The 26,047-nt window shown below is 39.9% G+C and overlaps 2 protein-coding genes across 8 annotated transcripts; one reads left to right on the plus strand and one right to left on the minus strand.

Moving 5' to 3' along the window:
* Positions 1 to 71: 71 nt before the first annotated feature.
* mia2 (MIA SH3 domain ER export factor 2) lies at positions 72 to 20,943 on the minus strand. Of its 7 annotated transcripts, XM_061218785.1 has the most exons (29): positions 20,762 to 20,943; positions 20,164 to 20,297; positions 18,905 to 18,991; positions 17,643 to 18,639; positions 13,552 to 13,743; positions 13,246 to 13,355; positions 10,242 to 10,373; positions 10,107 to 10,128; positions 9,909 to 9,997; positions 9,764 to 9,835; positions 9,515 to 9,625; positions 9,243 to 9,314; positions 9,018 to 9,122; positions 8,098 to 8,220; positions 7,745 to 7,856; positions 7,374 to 7,420; positions 7,166 to 7,256; positions 6,884 to 7,022; positions 6,683 to 6,784; positions 6,258 to 6,318; positions 6,131 to 6,166; positions 5,964 to 6,031; positions 5,763 to 5,845; positions 5,516 to 5,650; positions 3,453 to 3,584; positions 2,553 to 2,702; positions 2,142 to 2,206; positions 1,827 to 2,031; positions 72 to 1,416 (listed from the first exon to the last, which is right to left on the minus strand). In XM_061218785.1, exons 1-29 carry the CDS (start codon positions 20,874 to 20,876, stop codon positions 1,238 to 1,240), a joined length of 3,966 nt encoding a protein of 1,321 aa, XP_061074769.1. In that variant the 5' UTR covers positions 20,877 to 20,943; the 3' UTR covers positions 72 to 1,237. The 7 variants fall into 7 exon arrangements, with proteins under 7 accessions (XP_061074769.1, XP_061074755.1, XP_061074751.1 ...); XM_061218771.1 differs by lacking the exons at positions 17,643 to 18,639; positions 18,905 to 18,991; positions 20,164 to 20,297; positions 20,762 to 20,943 and adding an exon at positions 14,322 to 16,803 and having other exon boundaries at positions 3,453 to 3,581; XM_061218767.1 differs by lacking the exons at positions 17,643 to 18,639; positions 18,905 to 18,991; positions 20,164 to 20,297; positions 20,762 to 20,943 and adding an exon at positions 14,322 to 16,801.
* A 335-nt stretch (positions 20,944 to 21,278) lies between these two features.
* Positions 21,279 to 25,011, plus strand: gemin2 (gem (nuclear organelle) associated protein 2). The gene is made up of 10 exons (XM_061218820.1): positions 21,279 to 21,709; positions 21,834 to 21,918; positions 22,124 to 22,213; positions 22,313 to 22,372; positions 22,476 to 22,589; positions 22,697 to 22,741; positions 22,827 to 22,895; positions 23,029 to 23,139; positions 24,412 to 24,470; positions 24,572 to 25,011. The coding sequence occupies exons 1-10, from the start codon at positions 21,591 to 21,593 to the stop codon at positions 24,606 to 24,608; spliced, it is 789 nt and encodes a 262-aa protein (XP_061074804.1). The 5' UTR covers positions 21,279 to 21,590; the 3' UTR covers positions 24,609 to 25,011.
* The last annotated feature ends 1,036 nt before the right edge of the window (positions 25,012 to 26,047 follow it).

Below are 26,047 nucleotides of genomic sequence, written 5' to 3' on the forward strand. Positions count from 1 at the left end.
CTATATCCCTTGTATGACGACCGGAGCAGTATGCTCTGAAAATAATTAAAATGAAAATCATAAATTAAATATTACACTGAAAATGCTCTTTATTAGCTCTTTACACAATGGGAAGCCACTGCCAATTCGATGTCACTTTTCTGTTAACCAAATCCCAATGTTATGAGGACATTTATGGACGGTTCTTAATGCACACAATGCGTTTCAAACTTGATCATTCTCTGTGCATTGGATTGCTCATGCAATCCTCCCAAGTTTGTGGTTTGCTTATAACTGAAGAAAAACACATTTTCCTGCCTGCATGCACCAAACAATGCTGCTTAACAAGTAACTCTCAATTAGATCCATCCCACAGGCTGGACAGCACTTCATTTTGAAAAGAAACTTAAACGGTGCATAAGAATTTGTATTTACATTTCTTCATTCACAATATTAATACAATATCTGTATATACATTTCAGAGATTTCAGTAAAATAGTCCTTTGTTTTTTATAACGTAAATCTCTTACTTTAAAAAAAAAAAAAAAAAAAAAAAAAAAACCCATGCTGCTGCCATTCATGTTCATCTCATCTATAAAAAACTGATAAGACTATTGGCTCTGTTCTCCCTATAATAATGCTGTTAACACCAAATAATCTAAACTATTGATCGCCACTGTAATTCTCAATACGCTCATACTCCGCAGAATTAAGGTTATGAAACACGAGTTACGCACATTTGAATGGTGAAAATTGAATATACCTTAATGTGAGAATCTAAAAAAGGGTGGAGGGCCGGTGAGTCTGCAGGTTTTCCTTTCTGCAAATTACCCTGGCTAAATGTGCGATTTGGCTGTGTACACCAACACTGGTTCACTCGTAGATCAGATCACAGTAAAGGGTTTCACACAGGGACACAAGAAAAGTCTTTGGCTGTCATTCATGCGCTTATGAAAAAATGTAGGCAAAATGTCAGGAGGGGTAAATGTTAGGGCCTATTACGTAATTAAAGCTGGAATGAAAACAAGTCACTGATGGCCCTTGCTAGCTCTGAGCTAAAAGCTGGAAAGCAGTTTGTTTTTGCTGGGGAGAGATGGCGATTCTCTGGATGGAGCGTCGTGGAGAGCCTCTGAACTCAAGTGAACAGCGGCGCATGCAGACGCTGTGTGCTTCGCCGCTCGAGGAGGTGTTACGTGACCTTCATCAGAGGAAACCGCATTCCACTGCACAAACAACAGGAAGCGCTACAGTAGGTGGCTCAGATGACATCCTGGGGCTCGGGGGGATGCTCTGGAGGCTGTTCGCTGCCTGGCGGGGAGGGCCTCGGCGGGGGCCCGGGGAGACAGTCAGGTGGGGGCCTTGCAGGGGGGTATCCCATATGCTGGGGGGGCGGAGGGGGAAATCGGGGAAACATTCCTGGTGGAGGCAGCCTTCGCACTAGGGGAAAAAAAATCCTGATTTAGTGTATATCAGTCATTTTTAAGTTTTTTTTGTAGATTTCGCGACATCTGTGGTCACTGGTTAGTTTTCACATTAAATACTATAATTCCAGAAGGACCAGACTGGTCGAAGGTGACAGTAATGCAAATAACCATCTCTGAACACACAATGTGTCAAACCATCAAAGGGGATAGGCTACAGCAGCAGAAGACCAACAAGTCTTAAAAAATAAGTCTTATCCTAATAAAGTACTCACTGACTGTATATTTCTACAAGAATGGTATCAAAGGTATCAAATATGAAAATAATTATGGACAGTAATAAAAAAAAAGACTGATTTGTTTTTTCTTTTGCTTTGTAAAAAAATACTTGCATATATTTATCTAAATAAAAAACAAAATACTTACTGCCCATGGGGGGTCCTCCAAGGCCTGGAGGAGGGAAGAAGTCAGGGGGGCCGTACGGGCCTCTTCGTGGGAAGTGGTCCCTGGGTTCGAGTGGAGGGGGTGGCCCCATCATTGGTGGCCCCATCATTGGTGGCACGAATCCTGGTCCCATTCTCACATCTGGGTCTGGGGGTGCTCTCAACTCTCCGGACATTGACAAAATGCTCTGCGTACATAGAAACGTAAGCGACTGGAGAGCATGTTCTTTGTTTCAATACAAGCTTTCTTGTTCTATTTTATAAGCACTAAACAGCTCGTTAAAGCGAGGGCACTTACGTCTCTGCTCTCATTCTCTCCTACCCCTAGAGAGTCTGAAGTGTGGCCCAGATACGACGAGTCTGCTGTAAGACAGGAGGGAAAGTGCCGGAATATCAGCTGAGTTCCAATTCCTTCTCGGATGGTTGTTTTTCAAAACATTCTTCAGGATTTGGTTGAAAAAAAGAGAGCTCATTCATGGCAAGGTAATGCTATTAGCTCAACTCGGTCAAAACTAGGCACCGAGGATCAGGGATTTACAGATGTGGGACAAATTCTCTTCCAGGTTAACGTGTGTGGGGTGAGGGGACAACCAGAAGCACTCTAATTGATTTCACACAGCCAACCAGTAAGTCACACATGTACGACCCGTGGTCTGAGTCAGGATGGCGTCACATGCATCGCAGAGGCCTGCTGGGGGGGGTTGCTCACCCGATTTGTCTGAGAGGTGGGGGCTGAAGCTGTGGGGGTCCGGTGGACTGGGTCCTCTGGGTGGGACAGGGCCCATGGGGACCGGGCCCATGGGGTAGACCCCAGGGGGAGGCCTGCGGTAGGGAAGGCCGGGGTCTGGGTACGGGTACCCTTGAGGACGACGGAAACATTACCCCACTTAAAAGACTTTTCAAAACAACACTCAAGATATTGCCAATGTCAGTCACTTTCCTTTCACGTGATAATGACAGGATGTGGAGTGTACATCATATGAATGATGCTAAGAATCTAAATTGAGGGCTATATCAAAGGCTATAAAAAACCAAAGCCTATAAAAACAGCATAAGCAAGATATAGCGGCCAGGACAAATGGCACACAAAAGCATTTCACAGAATTGTACAAGCACATGATGGCCCACTATCACACAATTTAAAAAATGTCACAAGACAGGAGAGTAACGGCACAAAAATGAACAAGATGCATTCACAACGACATTCAAAATACAGTGATGCCACCAACTATTCACACCCCCGGTGATAACTAACAGGCATGGATTCCTCTGGATTCAGACCTCATCTGCTTCTACTTGGAAGCTCAGCAGTACAGTGCAGGAGTGAGGCTCCCGTCACAAAGCCAGCTGAAAAGTGCTGGGAAATCTCTGGAACAAATGAATCAAGCTTTTCACTTCTCAGTTGAACTGGCTTGCTTGGTCAGCTTTTCTGGACAGCTTTGTGCTACTCTATGCCATGGCTTAAAACAGGCACGGTGGCCATAACAAAAAGCAAACCGTATAGAGAAAAATCCAAAGAAACTCTCAAAACAAGTTGCGTATATTGGTGGTGGATTGAGACTGGATGTTTATATCCGAGGGGTGCTAATACAGGTGGACATCACTGTACCTGGAGGAGGCAAGGGGCCCCTGCGGTCTCTCTCCCAGGTAGGGGACAGCGAACCACTGTCGGAGTGTGGGCCACCGCTCCGTTCAGAGTCCACCCCTTCACTCACGACAGGGTACTCTGGACCTCTCGCTGCTAACAAGATACAAGAGAGACAGTGTGATGTTAATGAGCCATGAGCTAATGACACACTACTATGGTGATGGGAGACAAAGGCTTCTGAAACCCCCCAAAGTGGTGGAGCTATCGGGCGCTTGAACCCGTTTGAACCTCACACTAATTGGTTCATAGAAGAGTTTGTGAGGGACAGCATGTAGCACCTCCACTCATTGCGTGGTTCCTGAAGCCTCACTCAAGCATCACAACACCCACATGAATCAAAGACCAGATGGTGTGCAGCTCTGCTCTTTTTACCGAAGAGGACCAATGGCAGAATCTGACATTTTTGTTTTCTTTAATCCCCATTATGGGATTAGGGAATATAGATTTGTGAAAAGCAGTCTTATTTCTATACAGATGAGGATGATGATGTTGGGAGCAGAGAGCAAGATGAAAGCTTGGCTCGGCAGCAGGGTAACATCTACTGAAGGCAATGCAATGCAAAGCAATGCAAATACAAGACACAGGTACACATATAATGCAGGCTGAAGCAACCATACAATGGAATCAGGAATGTACTAGATATGGACAAGGTATTTATTGGCTTGTACTGCCAGTCTCGTAGCTATGGTTATGTACCAGACGGTTAAATTGTATAACGTACATTGAATATAAATAGTTCTAATGGTTTTTCATGAAGGAAGAGTAATTTCAGGGTTCATATCCACTCCATGAAATGGTAAATGGTAAATGGTTGGCATTTATGTAGCGCCTTTATCCAAAGCGCTGTACAATTGATGCTTCTCATTCACCCATTAATACACACACTCACACACCGACGGCGATTGGCTGCCATGCAAGGCGCCGACCAGCTCGTCAGGAGCATTTGGGGGTTAGGTGTCTTGCTCAGGGACACTTCGACACAGCCCGGGTGGGGGAACGAACTGGCAACCCTCCGACTGCCAGACGGCTGCTCTTACTGCCTGAGCCATGTCGCCCCATGAGCATTATTGCATGCAGTGCATTTTTATGCATTCAAAGAGCACACTTTAGCTTTTAGTTTGCTGATCAGCTACAGTCCGTTAGATACATTCAGTGAGCACTTTATAAAGTAGACCTATACACCAGCTTGTTAATGCAAATATTTAATCAGCCAATCATGTGGCAGCAACCAAATGCATACAAGCATGCAGACATGGTCAAATGGTTCAGCTGTTTTTCATGGGGAAGAAATGTGATCTAAGTGCCTCTAGAGTTTACAGAGAATGGTGCGAAAAACTAAAAAAATCCATTGAGGGCAAAAATGCCTTAATGATCAGTGGAGAAGAGTCAGACTGGTCAAAGCTGACAGGAAGGTGACAGGGTGACAGTAATGCAAATAACCACACATTACAACAGTGGTATGTAGAAAAGCATCTCTGAACACACAATGTGTCAAACCTCTTAAGTGGATAGGCTACAACAGCAGAAGACCAATACGTAAAACATAAATAAATAAATAACTAATAAGGTGCTCACTGAGTGTATATCTAGTATGGTATGATTTCAAGTAAATATAGTCTGTATTATGTTCATTTGTATGACATTAAAAATATCTGACTCTAAACATATCTGTCCATGGCATTATTGTAGGTCTAAACTGGTGCCTAGCCAGCTAACATAGAACACATCTAATCTCAAGTTGATCTTTTATTTAAATACATGCGGGAGCATGCCTTTCGTTGAGAAATACTGTGTTATCATGTAATTAGTTCATTGCAGAAAAATGGGTATGGTTGCAGTCCATTTTCAAGAATTAATTTAGTTTGCAAATGATTCTCCTGCAGTCATTGTGTGGCCTAGGAAATCAGACATGTCCTGGACTCTACCTCTAATTCTAATAATAAATGAGCTTTGAGCTTTTTGCATGCATTATGTGGTTGATGCTGTCAATGGAGAAACAGTAGCCATGTCATAGTTCAGGTCACCTCTGACCCCAGGTCCCGGGGGAAACGGAGGGGACAGGCGTAATGGCCCATCCATCAGAGTGGGAGGGGACAGAAAAGCTCGGTTTTCAGAGGAAGGCCTTCCCAGGGGTGATGGCCCAAATGGGGATCTCTCGCCTACAGGCAGAAAAACAACCAGAATTAAAAAAACAAAATGAAAAACCATAAATCAAATTCAAAACAAACTCTACTGCTCATAATATTCAGTGGCTGCTCGACAAAAAGTCACCTCTGAACAGAGGTCTTCCAGGACATTCTAGGGCATAGGGATCTTTCTCCACCATCTCCAGCTTAAACTGGGCATCTGTCAGCCTGTGTAGAAGAGGCATATCATAGCTTGGTTGAAATCGCTCATGGGAGAGGACTCCTACAGAACAATATCAAAGGCACCAGGCATTTCTTTACATACAGTAAAGATGGGGGCACTTACTTCTGCCTGAGGTTGGCATTCTCTCGCTTGATATGCGTCAAGTCACGGTCTGCAGCTCGTGCTGCCAGCTGCAATACAGAGAGTCTGTGTTTGTATCGCCAGTATGAGGGCTTATAGATTTACACTAAAATATGCCACAATCTGAAGAGGGACAAGGGTCTACTCACCCAATTTTCATGTGCCTTCTTTTCATGAGACGCAATCTGACAAAAGCACAAGGATACAAAATTTAGTGAGGTTGACTGTAATAAAGTTGACTTGGTGTCAACTTGTGTATGAGGATACATGACCAACCTGATTTTTATAGGCAACATTTGTTTTGTCCAGTTCCTCCTCAAGCTCTGTGGTCCTTTGTCTGTATGGGAGCAGAATAATGATAAATATACAGTCCTGATAATTGTATTAATAAACACCTTTAGCAAGCCAATCTCTAACAGCTATGTTAACTACAATACATAGCCTTCATCTGGTGACAGGACCTGCAGCTGTTCAAGGTAAATTTGAGTAATTCCCCCTTGGGACTTCCTGTATACAGTAGTTTGTAGACTAAGTAGAACATCTTAAGAAACATACAGGTCAAACTAGTAGCTCTTAAGCCACCTATCCACTGTATAGACAGACAAACCACTTGATGTTAATTTGGCCCCAAGGTACAGCCCCGCCTTTAATGGCATCTCTGTACACCCCCAGCAAACAGGCAAATGAGGCCTCTCAGAAACCTGTAGTTGCTGAGCTCCTCTGTCGCAAGGTTTATCTTCTTGTCTGCCTTTGTTAGCTTCTCCTCCTTCTGCAAACGCTCTCGCTCTTCCACCGTCAGCATCCTAGTCGAACAAGAAATAACATGGAAAAAGGCATCATGAACTCATAAATCACACAAGATGTGCAAACGAGGCTCCAAAATGAGATGGTTCCCCTCCCACCTGTGCAGTTTGAGCTCGTTCTCCTGGTACATCTCGGTCATGATCTGCAGCTTCTGCTGGAGTTTCTGAGTTTCACAGGTGTACATGGCACTTTCCGACTGCAGGGAGTCCTTCTCATTCCGAAGCTTTTCAATACCATCTGCCAGATTAAACAAGACCACAGCACTTCAGCTTGCATCTTTTGTTGTGTATGACCCATGAAACACAAAGAGGATATACCCAATCGCCTTCTATTCAAGAGCATACAGAAAGATGGCTAGAATATCCTACTCAGAGACATACCTTGGAGGTCCTCCTTAGCTTTAGCTTCATCGGTCAGTCTGGCAAACACCCGGTTCTTTTCTTCCTCCATGGACTTCAAGTCTGCACTCATCTTAAAAGAGGAGATAAATCAATCTTGTAATTTATATTATCACTTTTTAAAAAGCTTTTTTTTTTTTTTTTTACAGCCAAATGATATAAAGGCAGGATCTTTATTAATTCAACAAACCTTTGCTGCATAAATTAGTCTCTGCACCTTCTGCTTCTGATGGTTATCTGCCAAAAAGTAAAAAGCAAAGAGATGTCTCACACAACATTTTGGGCAAGGTCATTAGCCTACTATCACAGCAGTATTTGTTGGCACCTATACATACAAAATGAATATGGCATGAAACAAAATGCACAAAATTGAATGTAATTGGATATACTGTACCTATCCTCAAGCTTGGTTTCAATCACATGATTGACATGTCTGACCACAACATCATCTTTTTCAAACAGCTGCTTTTCACATGGCTAGTTCACTGCACTACTCCTGCAATCTGACAAGCAGCAGTTTAAGTTCTACTGACTGTAGCTATCAGTACCAAAGAGGCCCACCTGTGCTGCCTCCGTTCTCTGCAGAGCCAAATCCAGCATTTTCCTCTTCATTGGCTTCATCTTCGATTTCCGAGTCCCAGTCCCTCATCTTCAGCAGGCAGTCTGTGAGAGACTAGCACAGACAGAATGTGAAACATTTCACAAGAACTTGACCAAGCTAACTAAGGTCCAACGACACAAACACACATCTCCACTTGAAGCACCCCGAATCATCAAAGCACTGCTAAACCTCCACCTCACAAACTTTTTTATATAGTTGAATGGGAGTTTACAGAGTGAAATGCTGTTGTCTGCTGATGAACAGCATTAATAATATTACTCTATTCTTCGTAGAGGGAGAACTTGGAGTGTACCTTGATGCGCTCATCTTTGTTGGCACAGTCATCAACCATATCCCTGTGGGAGCTCTCGCACATCTTCATTTCCTCCTCCAGCTCACTCAGACGTTCACCCCAGCCCTCAGCTTCCTGTACAAGCTGAGGGGGCAAACACAAAGCACTCTGTTTTGCTTGTAAACCTCAGCCAGCAGCCATCTTGGCTCACAACGGTCTCATAAAATACTTTGCATACATTGTCGTTTCTCATTTCATGAACAAAGCTCATGTTCAAAGTGCCGATAATGTGAAATGTATCTTGCAGCTCATTAAACTTCGCTGTAATTATCAAAAAATACTACTAACCTTTATATCACATATAATATATACACTCATATAATATATACACACTGAGCAATTTATTAAGTAGACCTGTCCACCAGCTTGTTAATGCAAATATTTCATCTACCAATCATGTGGCAGCAACTAAATGCATAAAAGCATGCAGACATGGTCAAGAGGTTCAGCTGTTGTTCAGGCCAAATATTTGACTGGGGAATGTAAATGTTAGAAATGTGACCTAAATGACTTTGTCTGTGGAATGATTGTTGTCGCCAGGCAGAACATGCTGTTATTGAGAGAGGTCAGAGGAGAATGGCCAAACTGGTCAAAAATTACAGGAAGGTGAGCATAACGCAAATAATCATGCATGCAATGGTATGCAGAAGAGCATCTCTGAATACTCTGAACACATGTGTCAAACCGGATAGGCTACAACAGCAGAAGACCAAGAAGTACAAAAAAATAGGTGTAATAAATACCTAATAAACTGCTCACTGAGTGAACATATGGTTCAGAATAACATATCGGAAGAAATCCATAATAATTTCCACGAATAATGAAAATATATGTTATTGTTCCTCCAATACGGTTCTCATGCATTGTACAGTGACTCATACCTGGGCTTCACTCTCCTGAAGTAGTGCATTCTCTTCTTTTGCTGCCTGTAGGTTTGCCTGTAACCTCTCACTGTTGATATCATATATTTTCAATGTAGTCTGTGCCTGGACAGAAAGACAAACAGGATCAGAATAATACTGAGTGATAATAACCAAAAAATAACATAACAGCACAGAGACTTATGTAATGTACAAAATACACCAGACAGAAAGACATCAAATTACCTGCTCCATTTGTGACTTTAGATCTTTTGCTTCTTCTTCTAAACTTTTCAATGTTTCCTGCATTCCAACAAGCTGAAAACCCAAAACAGATATTATTAAAACCTCTCAGAACTTCCTCTGGTTATAGCACCTTCACACTTCCAACCTTTATTCATCAACATTATGAGAAGGAAGGGGAGTACACAGAACAAATATACATGTATAAACACTGTCAGAAAGGAAAGGTGATATTAGCTTTTTCTAAAGTACTTGAACTATTGAATACATCTTACCATGTCCTCCTGCTGTGACCGCTGGGTCCTTTCTGCTTTTAAATCTTGCCTTAGCCGTTCAATGTCATTTTTCATCTGTGCATTAGACTGCTCAAGATTTCTGGACATAACCTGTAGAACAAAGTCTAATCCATATCAATAATATCTCAACAAGAATTTACACAAAATAAACTATCAAAGGATGTGAAATTATGTGAAAGGAACTTTTTCATTTTGATCTGCACTGGTTCCACTCCGGAGCTCTCTTACCTCCAGGTTGTCCTTTTCCAATGCATGAGAAGAAGCTCCACCATTCTGTAAGGCAGCTTCCAGTTTCTCATACTGCAGGGCACAGAACACAGGTAAAACATTGCTTGCTTTAAAGAAAAAAATGATTATTTGATGTAAAACTTACCTTATGCTTGCACTCGCTTAAGGTTTCAAGAACTTTGCATTTTTCATCAAGTAATTCTGCCACCTTTTGCCCGAGTTTCCTTTCTTTGCCTGTATAGTAGTCAGAAGACATATGTCGAGGAGAGAGGTAATAACCTGAATAAGCAATGTCTTACAGAATGAAGAACATATTTCAAGTACAAGTTATAGACTAACTTACCTACATACAGTCGACTTGTGATCTGTCAAAGAAACAGAGGAAACAGGTTTGTTTTCAAGACAGAATACTGAAACATCCACTATGAGTTTAATAATGTTATACAAAAGCTTGATCGGATCTATAATATCAACTTACAGACTGGTAGAATCTGCAGGTGAACACAAGTATGGTTATTAACCCAAGTAAGGAGGTAACAATTACTGCTTCCCATGGCAATCCATAAAGGTCAGGTCCTGGTTTTATGTCATCAGGAAGTGATGACACCACCTATTGGGAAAAAAAAATGTTTTAGTTCCAATTCAATGAAGAGCCTAAGTACAGGTAATCAATGTTTTACACAATTCTGGCATAACCATAATGCAAAAGTTGTGTTATTTAGCACCGCCCACTTCAACGTTCACACATACAAGCTAGTTGGCAACAAATCGTTAACAGATTTTAAATCTGACCAACGCAACAATGTAGCTACCTTACAGGAACATTATACTTAGACTTGAAAGCTTAATTTGCTTTCAATACAGTGAACCAGCAAGAAAGTCGGTTTGCTAGTTCGAACCAGACCACAAACTGCTGCATAATAAACACGTAAACGTGCTGATGTAGCCTATGGAAATGACACTATTCAATGTGCGCAATAAAGTAACCAACCAGCCTTTTAAGAATTTTAATACAGCTTCCTCATTTGGGATTAGCTAAACTACCTGGCAAACTACACATTCTGATGACATTATTCGATCAATGTTTAGCTACATGGCAAGCCGGCAAGCCAATGTTAAAACATGTTAAGACAGCTAGGAGTTAAATCATAAGACTGTCATGATTTTTTTATTTAGCAATACCATAAGCATAAGGATACTACATTAGAGGGATTCAGTCCCATAAAAACTGTCAGCTAACGTTAACTGTTAGCTTGCTATGTTAGTGTTAGCCAATATAGCTAGCTAGCATATAGCAGGGTAAATAGTAACTTATAACCAACCTCGCCGTCCTCCTTTATCATATTAATGTGTTTTTAATTATGTATGTAACATCAGTAATACCGAAAAATAGATAACAAAATACGACGAGTCAGTGCTAAATGTGATTCAGTCACCATTGCCGTTACACTAGCTAGCTAGCTACTCAGAATATCAGTGACACTCACGTCTCTCACTCCTTCAACAGCAAGAGTGTAGTACATTTTAGCTGCAATTGAAAAATCTGTTGCTTCAGTTGAGGTAACGACAGGATCCGTGGTCAATTCCTCTCCCATAGTTTCTACTTTCAATCAAATGTCCACTGAAATATATTGCTAGCTAGGTGAAAACTAGAGGGATAGACTTCGCTTTCCACCTGCTGTCACGTCATGGTTTCGGAAGAAAACTCAAAACTGTAGGCAAAGACGTAAAAGTAGAGGAAACGTACGTACGTACATGGGGAGGTTAGCCTGAAAAGGCTAGGCTTTTAACACATCCATTGTCTCGAAATTAAGATTTTCTAAGAGAAACCGTTATTCAGACTAAAGAAACTTCGCTTTATCTTATGCAACAGCTGAATTTATGAATACAATGAAACGAGATAACAATTGTTACAACATCCACTCCCCCCATTTGGCTTGTTTGACGTGGTTTATTCCAAACGTCACCAATTGTAGAATGCCACACTGACAGCACCAGGTCAACAGTTAAAGAGAAAGCACAATACTAAGATAGGTAACCAGCGATCTATCACGCACAGTGGTCACACGCCATTGTGTTTTCGACTTAACAATGTCATATCAAAAAGCAAGGGTTTTAGAGTAAGTCTAGAAACGACGCCAAGCTTCATTAACTAAAAAACAGCTGTTACCAATAAGTGTCTATTCTTAGCTTAGGTTGGCTAGCTAGCAAACTATTAATTTCACACAAGTTAGTCTAAGTTAGCTAGCTAGTCTAAGTGCTATGTACCAAAACAACAATATAGTAACGTTAAGTCCCACATCATATGACATATAACGTTAACATTCGAGTCATATGTATACTCACAAGTAGTTAACATTTAACAGGATGGGTTAATTATTTTTGTAAATATCGTTTCAGAATCTGGCATGATTAACGAGTGTTTTACATTTATTTAGCAAGCTATGAAAATCAGTACCAGTTATCTAAATCATGATACCCATGGTATTCAAACTAGCTACTATGAAAAATATATCAAATTTGCTATGCACAAAATAAACTTGCATTGAGTGGGGCGTTCACAGTAAGTTACCACGTAAGCTAGTTACTGTAGCTACTGTTTTGTACAGATGGACCATGCTATAACTGAAGGTCAGCGATAAACAGCATATATAATTATCATCTGAGGAATAATGTGTGCAAATTCCTTCACTTAAAACCAATGAATGGTCACAGTTACGATCATAACTCGTCATATATGCTCAAGCTGTTACATTACTATGCCTTTTTGGCTAGTCTGGCGGTCCACCACGTATGCTGCTCAGTTGTCTGCTACTAAGCTTAGCGAATGGCTCAAACTTTTAAAGCAACGCTTTGGAAAAACTCACCCCATTGCCTTCATTCAATTCCATATCTAACCTCACTTAAACTGCTCACATTTTACAAAATGTAAATGTGATGATATTACAAATCAGACAAGACAGGATTATATGTATGAAAACAACTTCGTGAAGGAAATACATTCCAGTGAACTTCGCAGAAACCTTGCCGGGTCGTCACATCGAAGTCAACTTGGATTGGATAACGTTGGGAGACTGACACAGACACACAGCAAGGCAGTCATACTACGAGACCATGCATAGTAAACAAAGTCTTAAAGGAGAAGGATTGCAGGCCACCCTCATGCAGAAGAGCTACCACAGTGAGTTACAGGTATTTTCAAACAGTCCTTAATCTGTTTTCACTGTCCTGCTGAAAATACCAGCTCAAACCAACCAAAGCTTTCAAGCTTTTAGTCCATATTCAGCTAGTTCACCAGTTGACCACAGCTTACTCTACCAGCTTAACCAGCTTTGTCCAGTTAAGAGACCAGCTTTGACCAGCCACATACTATGTAAAAAATACATCTTAAACTTTGAATCCCAGCTGGTCTGAGCCTGAATTTTAAGCAGGGTGGTTTATGACAGACAGGCAGGTGCACAATTCAGTCCAGGTTGTCTTACCCCTGTGATGAGCCATTTTAAAAGGGAGTAAATCAACGAAACCTTCTCCAATGCTGTAAACGTGAGCTGGCCAGCAAAAGTAAACACTGCTCCATTGACTTCAGCAACACCTGTCAGATATAACAAATGAGAAAAATCTTAGGCTTTTCCTATACAAATGTCTTATTTGTAGAGCTCTATCTATGAACCACAACATGTACACATAAAACATTGTTCTGTTTTTATACCAGATAGTTCTGTTCTTATACCAGATACCCCCATGTACACACAGAATTAGGAAGAATGGGATTGATGGTGTATCTGTACCATGCACTTTTTTAGTGGACTGAGTGCTTGTTTCCGTGTTGACGATTGCTCCCTCTACATTATGCCCCGTCCTCCAGTCCATCTCCTCAGAATCGTCCCTTACTCCCAGACCTGCCTCATTGTCTCGCCTGGTATGATCATTTTTCTCCACACTGAAGCAATTAGCAGTGGTGCACTCTGGTTTGCCCACTTCTGTAGAATAAATAGAGGAGCCAATCTAATTAGAACACATCTTAAGACCCTGCAATGTAGAAATAATAACAGTTAGTAAATAGTAACTCATTTTAAGCTTAAAAGTTGCCAAATATTAAAGGTACAATAGGTAATACTTCTAACAGTCAAGAGAGGAATTGCAGCAGCAAACACGCTCAAACCGCAACACTGTTTATCCCACCCCTTCTCTGTGAAAGGGCTGATGTTGAAATGCCATTGGTTGTGACAATTAGAACCAATCTTTGACCAATGAGCTTGAATTATTGTACAGCTATACAATGTTTTGGTGTCGGCCCGTCAAACGGCATATTTTGAAACCCGAATTTAAGGACTATAAAACAGGCAGAGGGTGAGTCAACATGTCAGTGAGCCTTTTTCAATGATAGGAATGGATTTACAATGGTCTTGTAACAATGTTTTAACACAAAAATCTTACCTATTGTACCTTTAAAATAGTTGAGACAAATGTGTTATTTCAAATTCTTCTAAAATCATAATCATTGTCTTGTTACTTGTTATATAATGGTCATCTTACATTTTAAAAATAAATACTACACCTTGGATCACATTTATAGTGACAGCTGGTTTCGCCATGGTATATTTACTTCTTAGGGTAGATAAGAGGATCTCTAGTTTTTTGAGGGATATGTTTTTTTTGTGAATATCTTCTTCCTTCATATTTCTGTCATCTTCTTTGCTTTTTGTAGAAGTAGAGATGATTTCACTGTGATATTTCAGAATACGTTCAAAATCTGACAATATAGCCAGGTTGTTATCATTATTTTCCACTTCATCCTCAGTTCCAGTGTTACCCAGACAGTAATCAAGCCACAGTAACTTATGTGTCCCAAATACATCCAGAAAATACTGTACATCTTCAGCATTCAAGTGTACTTGCATGTTCTTATATTCTTTAAAAATCTGTGTGGCTTTGATAGCTTCCTGTGAGGAATGGGTACATTGTGACTGCACTTTGTTACAAAGGACTGGTGGGTCAAGAAGCATTTCATCTCCATATTGTTTTGTTTGTGAAATCTCTCCAATGTCCCTGTCTTCTGTCAATGGCTCTCCCATGTTTTTCATTGGCGAGTCTCGATGCAAGTCTTCGACTAAATGTGCTGTATTGTTTTCATCTGTTGTTGGGAAATCACTTTCATAAGATGTGCCATGGGAGACTGTAATAACTTTGTCCTCTTTGTCAGAAGTAAACTTGCTATCTTTAACATCACCCTCAGTTTTATCTGATGGCTCTTTTACCACACTGCCATGTATTTCTGACAGTACTTCCCCTTTTTCTGATGCTGTTTCGCAATTTACTTCATCAATGTGTTGGTTAAGATTCATCTTGTAGTTGTCCTCCCTGTGAATTTTATGAGCAAATCTATTTGCCTGGGCTTCACGATTCCCATAATTAATTACTGAGTTATCTGGCTGGTTATCTGGAGAAACAATTTCACCCTCAACATCATTAGTGAACTGCTCCGTTTCTGAGGTTACTTGCTCAAATCTTTTGCCATTAGGGGTATTTTCACCCAGTTGAGATTCAGTCCGAATCTCTCCATCTAGGCTTTCTGCTGTTGTATTTGAAAACCCTTCTCCTTGATCAGTATGCAAGTCTTCAACTAAATGTGCTGTATTGTTTTCATCTGTTGTTGGGAAATCACTTTCATAAGATGTGCCATGGGAGACTGTAATAACTTTGTCCTCTTTGTCAGAAGTAAACTTGCTATCTTTAACATCACCCTCAGTTTTATCTGATGGCTCTTTTACCACATTGCCATGTATTTCTGACAGTACTTCCCCTTTTTCTGATGCTGTTTCGCAATTTACTTCATCAATGTGTTGGTTAAGATTCATCTTGTAGTTGTCCTCCCTGTGAATTTTATGAGCAAATCTATTTGCCTGGGCTTCACGATTCCCATAATTAATTACTGAGTTATCTGGCTGGTTATCTGGAGAAACAATTTCACCCTCAACATCATTAGTGAACTGCTCCGTTTCTGAGGTTACTTGCTCAAATCTTTTGCCATTAGGGGTATTTTCACCCAGTTGAGATTTAGTCCGAATCTCTCCATCTAGGCTTTCTGCTGTTGTATTTGAAAACCCTTCTCCTTGATCAGTATGCACTGTTTGTCTAGGAACTTCACTTTTCACTTGTTCAGCAGATGTCTGATAGACATTCTCCCCATCAACAAAACTGATGCAGGTTTCTGTTTGACTGTCACTGCATGGCAACAGTCGATCATGGTCTCCTTTGACATTTTGAGGGTCCTTCTGTTCAGAATTCCGATCCACATATTGAATATCATCATGTGATTTTATTTCCTTCAAAGGAATGTCTCTTTGTTGTGCAGAATAATTCTCTGGTTCTTCAACATCCTGAGCAGGATGTACACCTGGACCATTGTTCACCAAATTGGCTTCAGTTATACTCTGCTGTTCAATGTTTGTCATTTTATTCCTATGCTTGGATACTTCATTTTCGTAAAAAGCATTCGATTTATGTACATCAGTAGATGAAGGAGGGTCAAGCTTTGCGTCTAGTGAATCCTGATTGGTTTGTATGTTTTGTTCATTTGCAGTTCTTAATTGCAGATCATCAATTATATCCATTTCATTTTCCACATTAAAGCCTGTGGAAGTATATTTGTTTTTTCCCTCAAAGTGGACTGTTTTTGCAGGCACATGCTTTTCTTTTTGTTCTTTTAAAACGGTGATATCTGCATTGTTGTTTTCTTCATCCTCTTGTATTTTTAATGCTTCTTCTGTTGAAATGTCCATATCCACATTTTTATTACTGATCAAATTCAAGATTTCTTCAACTTTACTTTCCTCTGTAACAATATCTTTTGGAGTTTCATCTGTATCTGAATCCTGAACATCTACCTCATTAAAGCCAGACTTCTGTATTTGGTTGTGCATTGAAGCCTTTGTAGAGCTGTGTGTATGCCTCTGATCAGTGAAAAGCACTGAAATCATATGTCTAATGTAGCCATCTGCTGCATGGCTCTGGGTGTTCTCGCTGCTATGATCTTTACTCTGATGTGCTTTCAACTCTTCAGGCTCCATTTCAAGGTCCAATTTGGAGGTCTCAGTTTCAGTCAGCTCTACATATGACATTTTCTCATCAGCTAAACTCAGTGTGGATGCAGATTTAATAGGTTTTCCTGTACTTTCTTCACCTACAGCATCACCAGAATGAAGAATGACTACTTGGTCTGTGAAATTTTCAGATTCAGTCATATTTGCAGGGATGTCAGAAATATCTAAACTGTCCTGCTCAGATTTCAGAAGCACACTTTCAACATTTTTATCATCAGTATTGTTTTTTTCTAATAACTGGATTTGTTCGGTCTCTGTCTGTAAACTATTAGTTTGTTCTCTATTATCTTGCAGTTGTTCACTGATGTCTGGTGGCTCTACCCGAACTGCTGATTCAAGATTATTGCTTTCTGGGTTTTCCGGCTCTGTTTCAATGTTATCGTTCAATGTTCCTATTCTCCTGTCAAGATCATCAGATTGATAATCATTTGACTTCTGTTGAAGGTCAAGAGATGTATTATGCAATGTTATTTCCTCACTTGACAGTTTCTGCTCTGGCATTGGTTCTGTTTTGTAAACATTTTCAGCACTTTCCACACCAACCTCAAAAGTATCAGTATTGTCCTCAACATTTTCCTCCCTATGACCCTCTATAGATTCATCAATAGTGGGTTGGGCTTCTAATAAGGCATGACTGTCTTCATTTGCCACCTCTGCTGCTGACTCTTTATTATTTTGGACATCTTTGTTAACATCTGGAATTTCTGGCTGATACGTTAATGTTAATCTGCTAAACATGGATAAAATGCTATCAGCGGAAAACATTGATTTCATACCTTTTCCTGATTCATCATATATTCCTTTCTCCTCTTCATCTGAACCTGGCTTATGGCTCTCTGCCGCATGAGAATGCTCAAGTGTGGTAATGCCTCCATTTTCAACTTCAGGTTGCTTATTGTAAAAACTTGAAATACTGCTATACACACTGTCATACCAACCAGTCCTTTCATCATGTTGGATGTTTGTATTCTCTCTCTTGCTAGATTCCTCTTTGGCTTCCTTTGATTTCTCATCTTGATCCACCCCCACCTGAGAGAGAATAGAATGCATGCTGGCTGGGATCTCATTATCTATGTCTATCTTCTCATTTACATTTGTTTCTTCTGGGTGTTTGTTCTCTCCTGTTTTCTCATCTTTTCCCTTATTAAAACTCAGAAAATCACCAAAACCAATGTTTAGCCACGAACTGACATGCAAAGGCTCATCTTCATGTGCTTTTTCAACACTTTGAGTTCCTGTTGAAGATTGGTCAATGTTCTGATGTGTTAGCTTGTCCCTTTCATTTGTTTCCTCAACATTAACCTCTGGATTTCTTTTACCAAATCCAAAAATGTTAGTCAGTCTTCCAGTAAGCCAGCCAGATGCTTCAGATGGTGGCCCCTTTCCTAATTGATTGCCATCTATATCCAAAGAAAGTTTCCTGCTCCTGAAAGAATCTTGTTCCCCTGTTTGCTCCTGTGAACTGTCATCACTTTGATCTCCCAAACCAAGCCATCCAGTGACTCGAGATCCAATCCAGTAAGACCCACCTTGCTCAGTTGACTTTTGTTTAACGTTATCAGGGTTGACTTTCACTAAAGTTTGACTGTCTTCTCCTAGCTCTGTGAATTCATTTTTCTCAGTTGTGCTTGGAGCCTCCTTTATAGATTTGCTTTCTTTTTCATGCTGTTTGACATCCTCAGAGGCCCCTTCATCTTCATTTTGATTTGCATGATTGTTCAATTCACTGTCTGTGATCATACCATATGCATCGATGCAAAAGAAATCTTGTTCCTGGAAAACAAGAATACCAATACAATTTGTATTCAGGCTGACATAATTCAGTGATGAATAATTTTCAGAATCTTAATCCAAGTAAAACAAAGTCATGTAGTTTAACATAAAACATTGATATTGTATTCAAGTTTTCACTAAATCAGTTAAAATATATAAAATCATCCATAAGTAATATGGAATAGGTTCAAAGTATTATGTCTATGTCTCTTATTGTGCCTCATAAGAACATGTGCATGCCTGCAAAATTGAAGTAGGCTAATACCTGTGTTTGTGTTTTAATTTCCTCTTGTGTATAGATTTCCTCAATGTCCACTGCTTCTTTTGGGAAATACCCAAATTTCTTGTCAATCTAAAAGCAACAAAGATAAAATACTTTAAAAATGCAGCTGCAAACAAAATAAAATAACAAAAACGTAATAATAGAGTCCTCACTAGGTCCCTTCAGGAGTGGGGTTCTAGGGTGACAAAGCAATGCCACTGGTATCAAATCAAATACAAGACACAATTTATTAAATACACAAAATCTTAAAACTATAAAACATACACTCAGTGAGCACTTTATTAGGTAGACCTAAACACCAGCTTGTTAATGCAAATATTTAATCAGCCAATCATGTGGCAGCAACTAAATGCATAAAAGCATACAGACATGGTCAAGAGGTTCAGACGTTTTTCAGACCAAATGTCAGAATGGCAGGGATGGTGCAGTGGGTAGCACTGCCGCTTCACAGCAAGGAGGTCCTGGGTTCGAATCCGGGTCAGCCGAGGCCTCTCTGTGTTGAGTTTGCATGTTCTCCCCGTGTCGCGTGGGTTTCCTCTGGGTACTCCGGTTTCCTCCCACAGTCCAAAGACATGCAGGTTAGGCTGATTGGAGAATCTAAATTGCCCATGGGCACACACACCATTTATGTGAGTGAATGGTGTGTGTGCCCTGCAATGGACTGGCGACCTGTCCAGGGTGTATTCCTGCCTTTCGCTCAATGTATGCTGGGATAGGCTCCAGCCCCCCTGCGACCCTGTTCGGGATAAGCGGGTTAAGATAATGGATGGATGGATGTCAGAATGGGCAATAAATGTTTGCAGATAATGGTGTGAAAAAAAACGAAAACATCCAGCGAGCAACAGTTCTGCGGGCGGAAACGTGTTGTTAATGAGAGGTCAGAGGAGCAGGGCCAGACTGGTAGAAGCTGACAGTAATGCAAATAACCACGCATTACACCAGTTGTATGCAGAAGAGCATCTCTGAACACACAATGTGTCAAATCCCCTAATGGATAGGCTACAACAGCAGAAGACTTAAGTCTAAAAAATAAGTCTAGTAAATACCTAATAAAGTACTCACTGAGTGTATACAGTAATAGAGCACAACTTAATTGATTATACCTACCTTCAGCTTTTTCCACTACAACAGTATGCATTAACATAAAAAGGTTAAAAAACAACATTACAATAACAGAACACACATTTACAGTTAACGGTTTAAAAATAGGCTTTCAGCAGGTTTCTTGTTCGGGTACTTACAGCTCCTGCCCACAAATCATCCCTTTTCCCAGAAAGTTTGTGAAATACAAATATTACATCTCCCCTCTTGAAGTTAAGAAATCTGCAATCGGTTCCTTTATGAGATTTGGTTGCCAGCACACGACTCATGGGGCCTGGAACAATTAAAACAGTATTTAAAAGACTGGAAATACATTAAAATATAAAAACAGTCGGTTATCCCAAATACGTGATATGAATAAAATAAGTGCGTTATTACGTTAAAAATGACACTATAGAATTTCTTAAACTAACGGTTACAACTTACGGTGAAAACATTTTGAAACATTGTGTGATTTATTCTTGAAAGAATTACAATAAATATTTCTGGTGAATATGAGACCTTTGAACTGTAATTAGCCAAGGCCTTCCACGCTCTTAAAGCAAAATAACCATTGAACTCAATTGAACGCATGAATCCGCGTAAACTATTTTCACATTAAACAAAGATAGGCAACAAACTAGCTAGCTATTTAGAAACAGCTATTTTAAACCCTATACCGCGCGCGCACACAGAGACACATTTCACAGTATTTGAAATGTGTCTCTGCCGATGGCAGCGAGAACTTGAAATGCTTACGTTCACATCCCGGGTCTCCACATATTTTGTAGTCCGATAAAGTGAGACCACCGAAAGTATAGTCCAAAATAAGTAAGAGTAGCAGTGCTGACATTAGAATCGGTGAATCAGCCATGCCTTTGCCTTTTCTTTAATAATCCATGCTAAATGAGTTTTAGCGGTTATTTTGGGAAATGAAACTAATGTCCCACGAGACCCGTTATCAGCACGCTCTAACTTTCGATTCAGACAGCTGACTGCATTCAGCAACACTGTTGCACAATTTAGGACTGAGTGAGGGTAAATGATTAACATTACGAGCCCATGGTGGTTTTGATAAGTTCACTTCAAACAGCTTATAATTACAGTGGTAATTACCAGATCGTTGCATTTAGCGAACCATTTAGTTTTATTTTATAATAAATAATTAATATTGCTTCCAGTTAAGGAAAGCTGTTGGAAGCAAATATTGAGCACATCAACACTAGTGTAATAAGTTGCTAGCTAATTCCACACCAGCTCAGTTGGCAGTTAACAGCCGGCATTGGCTCGCTAGAAAGCAAGCTAGCAAGTCAAACGCCGATGACAAACTTGTCAAACAGCAGACGCAAGGTTGAGCATCCCTTCGGCTTACTGACGAAACCATGGTAACGGCGCATTCGATATACGTCATGTGGCAATATGGAAGCGACTGGGAGAGTGGTCAGCGAAGTTTCTTGCTAGATATTGTTGCTGCGGTGTTTATGAAAAAACAAGTTCCAGAAAGTAATTGGGTGTTTAAATGATTGTTTAATGTGTTAGCACGCGACGTTTGTCTTAATTTGTGTGTTATTATCGTTAGCTTGCTATCATGAATTCCGATGTAGAGGAGTTGATGCCCAGGCTTCTACCGGTAGAAAAATCAGATACTTCAGAGTTTGACCTCAGTGAACCACCGAGGAACCCCCAGGAATACTTACGGCAGGTTCAGTAAGTCTTCCAATCCGTCAACGTTCTTTCTTTTAAACTGTAGCCAACTTCTGTCACCTAGCTTGCTAAATTTAATGCATGACTGAAAACGTGAACTAAACTTTACTGCGGAAACTCATTTCAGACTGGAAGCGTCCCTTTGCCCAGATGTTGTTGTTGCCCAAATTGACCCAAAGAAATTGAAAAAGAAGCCAACTGTGAATGTCTCTGTAAGTAACAGGCCCACAATGATCTAAATGCAGTAAAGAAACGTTTTAAAAATGCTATTCTCTTCGAAGCATTCTAACTTTGCATGTAGCTAGCTACGTTTTACTTAATTATTCTGATACATGCATCTCTGTGTTAACTTGAAAACTGAAATAGGAGTGCAGCTCTCTTATTTTTAAGAAGCATGTCATTATTGTATTTTTGTAGCTTTCAGGATGCCAAGCTGCCCCTGTGGGATTTTCTCCAAGCGTCCGATGGCAGCAGCGGCAAGTCAGCAACTTTTCCGAAATCAGACAAGTACTTGCTTTCATGGTTCTACATTGTTGTGCAACTTTTGAGACGATTTGTTTGGACTCTAATTCCATGTTTAAACTCTTTGCAATATTCTATTTTCAGAGTATTAACAAACATAGACAACACTGGAAGGCTCAGGCATTGGATGACAATGTGATAATGGTCAGTGTGAAGACTGTTTTAATAATATATACCTTGTTCTTCAATTTCTCATGATGATGGAGTGCAAAAGTCTAACATGAGGAAAAATATTTTTCATTACCAGCCAAAGTCAGATGATGAAGAAGGATGGAAGAAATTCTGTTTGGGTGAAAATGTTTACAACAGTTCGACACCTATACCAAGTGACAATAACGACCCAGGTCTTGACTATGTGAAGGTAACAAACTTTTTGGTGTGTTAGTACAGAAACTGATATTAAACAAGAAAGACACAAGAATATGAGTAAATTTAAGTAATTATTATTATTATTGATTTTCTCATTAGGTTGGATTTCCTCCTTTTTTGAGCATCGTGAGTAGATTGAATCAGGTGAGAATTTATATACACCACCAAATCAGCAAGTACATTACCTATGTACTTCTACTCCTTAACTTTTTTTTGCTCTTTCACTTAGACCTCAGTTTCCATGGTGCTAGAGTATTTGATAAATTGGTTTGCGGAGAAAGAGTTTGTCCCACAGCTGGTGAGTTGATTTAAACTATGTCCTTTCATTTTGGGACACACTGTTAGCCAGTGAAGCAGTGTATACTTTTTGTTGGTCAAGCGTAAAAACATGAATGGTAGAATGCATTTGGTGATTGTCATTCATTTTGCAGGGAAGATGGCTATATGCATTGTTGGCTTGTCTTGAGAAGCCTCTGCTGCCGGAAGCACATTCCCTCATTCGGCAGCTGGCTCGACGAAGCTCTGAAGTGCGAGCTAACCTGGTAAGTTATTGTGCATTCTTTGTATGGTGTCTTGGATTCATCATTTTCAAAATGCATTAAAGGTACAATAGGTAATTTCGGACTTCTAACGATCAAGAGAGGAATAGCAACAACAAAACCACTTCAAACCACAACATTGTTTAGCCCTCCCCCTTCTCTGTAAACGCACTGACGTTGAAACACCATTGGCTGAGGCAATTAGAACCAATTTTCAACCAATGAGCTTGAATTATTGTACGTTTTTTGGTACAGAGTGTATAGAACTTTATATGTTGAAACCCGAATCTTCGGACTATAAACACAGTGAGTCAATATGTCCGTGAGCCGAGATTTGCAATAGTCTTGTAACCATGTTTTAACCCAAAAATCTTACCTATTGTACCTTTAACATGGATTAGGAAAATTTGTTATTTCAAATTCTTCTAAAATCATAATAATTGTCTTGTTACTTGTTATACCTTTAATAGTATTGTACCTTTATTTGGACAGTAAATTGAAGAATGGACTATTTTCAGTATTTTGGTGCTGTGGTAAACTACTTTCCACATATCGAAGAGCAATCTTTGTCACTTCATAAAGTTGGTCCACTGAAAAGGATAAAGGCCAGGTTCATCATAATTAATTGCTGACCAAAGCAATAGTATGTCTCTGACATGTTTTGATATTTTTTGGGGCAAGAGTTCTATGACTTCCGGGATATTGGAACTACAGTGCCCTGCATAATTTGTTTGCCTCTGTACTCCACAATTTGAGATTTTAAAACGTATAGTTAATGTGTACATTGTCAGATTTTAATAATAATTTTTATATCTTTTATATCTTAATGTAGTCATGTATTTTGTTGCAAATAAATGACGTTATCCAAACATTATGGAGGGCACTGTATCTGGTGTTTGCTTGTTGTAGGTTTCAGTCTTTTCATAGGTCAATGAGACAACCTTTCTCTGTAGTTTCCTGTCGATACAATGGGGCACTTGTGATATTATTTTATTATTTATCTTTCGTTATTCTCCATGGACTGTTAAATGGGCAGTTGCTCATCCCTTTACTGAAATATATAGTTATTTTGTAGTATGTGCTTGTTACAAAACAATAACTAGTGAGTACTGCAAAATTGTGGCTGGACAGGTTACATGCTTTAGTGTCTTGTGATAAAAATTGTATTGTTGCATGTATTTTCATTATCATATCCCTCTGCAGGATGTGGAACTGAAATAACAGTTGCAAATGTTCTTCTTAATTTGTAACAGATAATGTCCTTGATTATTTCAGGAAAGCAAAGAAGATGAGGCATTATCTGCCCTGAATTTGATGATTTGTCTGGTCGCCAGGTAAGATCCAATCAGCTCATGTATTTAACCTAACTACAGTATTTAAAAATATTTTTGTATCAATGTATGTGTGTCAATGTTTTTTTTTTTTCTCCTTACAGATATTTTGAACAAAATGACTTGGCAGATAAGGACTGATCCCTTGGTTTGTGATGTATGAGCCAATCATCCAGATGACTGGCTCAATCATCCACCATACAAATTAGAATCATCATGTTCAGTATTTTTCAATTGTAGTGTTATTGCACTGTGATGAAGTGGCATGTACACCCCCTTTACTGCCCATGGATTTCTTTGTCATTTTCATGTCTCCAAATGGCTGATGCACATGCTGTGCATTGTTAGTCTGGATTGGAACACCATATTTGTAATCATATTTTCAGGATGGTCAGAAGGGTTCCAATAAATGGACAACAGATTGGCAGTATTTGATGTGACTTTGTATGCTTTCACTTCTGTGATGGAAATGTACAATGTTTCGCAAGCAAGTGTATTAATTTCTACCAGAAATGTCTGGAATCAATAAACTTTTCTATTCCCAGTTTTTTTTATTTTTTATATACCTTGTTTTTAAGGGGAAACCTTTTAACACAACTGTATAATTAGTCATCTGCGGGATCTTGATGCGGACGGGGCGACATGGCTCAGGCAGTAAGAGCAGTCGTCTGGCAGTCGGAGTGTTGCTGGTTCGATCCCCGCCCGGGCTGTGTCGAAGTATCCCTGAGCTAGACACCTAACCCCTAAATGCTCCTGACGAGCTGGTCGGCGTCTTGCATGGCAGTCAATCGCTGTGTGTGTGTGTGTGTGTGTGTGTGTGTGTGTGTGTGTGTGTGTGTGTGTGTGTGTGTGTGTGTGTGTGTGTGTGTGTGTGTGTGTGTGAAAAGCATCAATTGTACAGCGCTTTGGATGAAGGCGCAATATAAATGCCAACCATTTACCATCTTATTTTGAGTGAAGGAGAGGGACAGGGAGAGGAAGAGGGGTGGCGCGGGGGCCGAGGGGAGCCACAAATCGTCCAAGGGCGGCGGCAGAGATGGGAAAGGTTCCATTATGCAAAATATAAACTCAACATTTGTCATTTTATGTCCAGATTATAATAATTAATGGACTGAATTAATACGCAAACAAATACGAAAACTAAATAAAAATAAAAATACTGCTGATATTGTTTTTTACCAATTGATCTTCAGTATTCAAGATGCATTCATTGTGTTCCTTGACGGGTGTGCGTTCTATTTCTAACGACGCATTCTTTCGGTGACAAAAAACTCAAATGTTCATACCATGATTCCAGAGTCACGATATAATAAAAAATGGTACTACGAAGAAGGATCCGTTAAAAAATTTGAACCCTTGTTCCGTTGTAAGAGCCTCATTTGAATTGGTTCTTATGTTCTAGGTCGAATATAATAAATTGTGTATTTTAATAAAGATGTAACAAAAGCCCGTGTACACACCAGGGGAGCCCCAGTATGTACCATGCTTCATTTGTCTTCCTTATTTGCATCCTACTTGAGAGGTTACTATTGCTGATTGGTCGAAGCTGAGAAAGTGGATCTTTATTGGATGTAGGAACT

Source organism: Conger conger, chromosome 1 (assembly GCF_963514075.1).
Source record: "Conger conger chromosome 1, fConCon1.1, whole genome shotgun sequence".
Taxonomy (NCBI): domain Eukaryota; kingdom Metazoa; phylum Chordata; class Actinopteri; order Anguilliformes; family Congridae; genus Conger; species Conger conger.

Excerpts from the sequence above, each read along its gene's own strand:
- mia2 (XM_061218767.1), bottom strand. The coding sequence starts at position 16,743 with ATGATTTCAGTGCTTTTCACTGATCAGAGGCATACACACAGCTCTACA. Across the intron at positions 6,167-6,257 it reads ATGTTGCCTATAAAAATCAG|ATTGCGTCTCATGAAAAGAA; the intron begins GTTGGTCATGTA and ends TGCTTTTGTCAG. Across the intron at positions 5,846-5,963 it reads AATGCCAACCTCAGGCAGAA|GCTGACAGATGCCCAGTTTA; the intron begins GTAAGTGCCCCC and ends TCTTCTACACAG.
- gemin2 (XM_061218820.1), top strand. The coding sequence starts at position 21,591 with ATGAATTCCGATGTAGAGGAGTTGATGCCCAGGCTTCTACCGGTAGAA. Across the intron at positions 22,742-22,826 it reads TCGTGAGTAGATTGAATCAG|ACCTCAGTTTCCATGGTGCT; the intron begins GTGAGAATTTAT and ends TCTTTCACTTAG. Across the intron at positions 23,140-24,411 it reads CTGAAGTGCGAGCTAACCTG|GAAAGCAAAGAAGATGAGGC; the intron begins GTAAGTTATTGT and ends TGATTATTTCAG.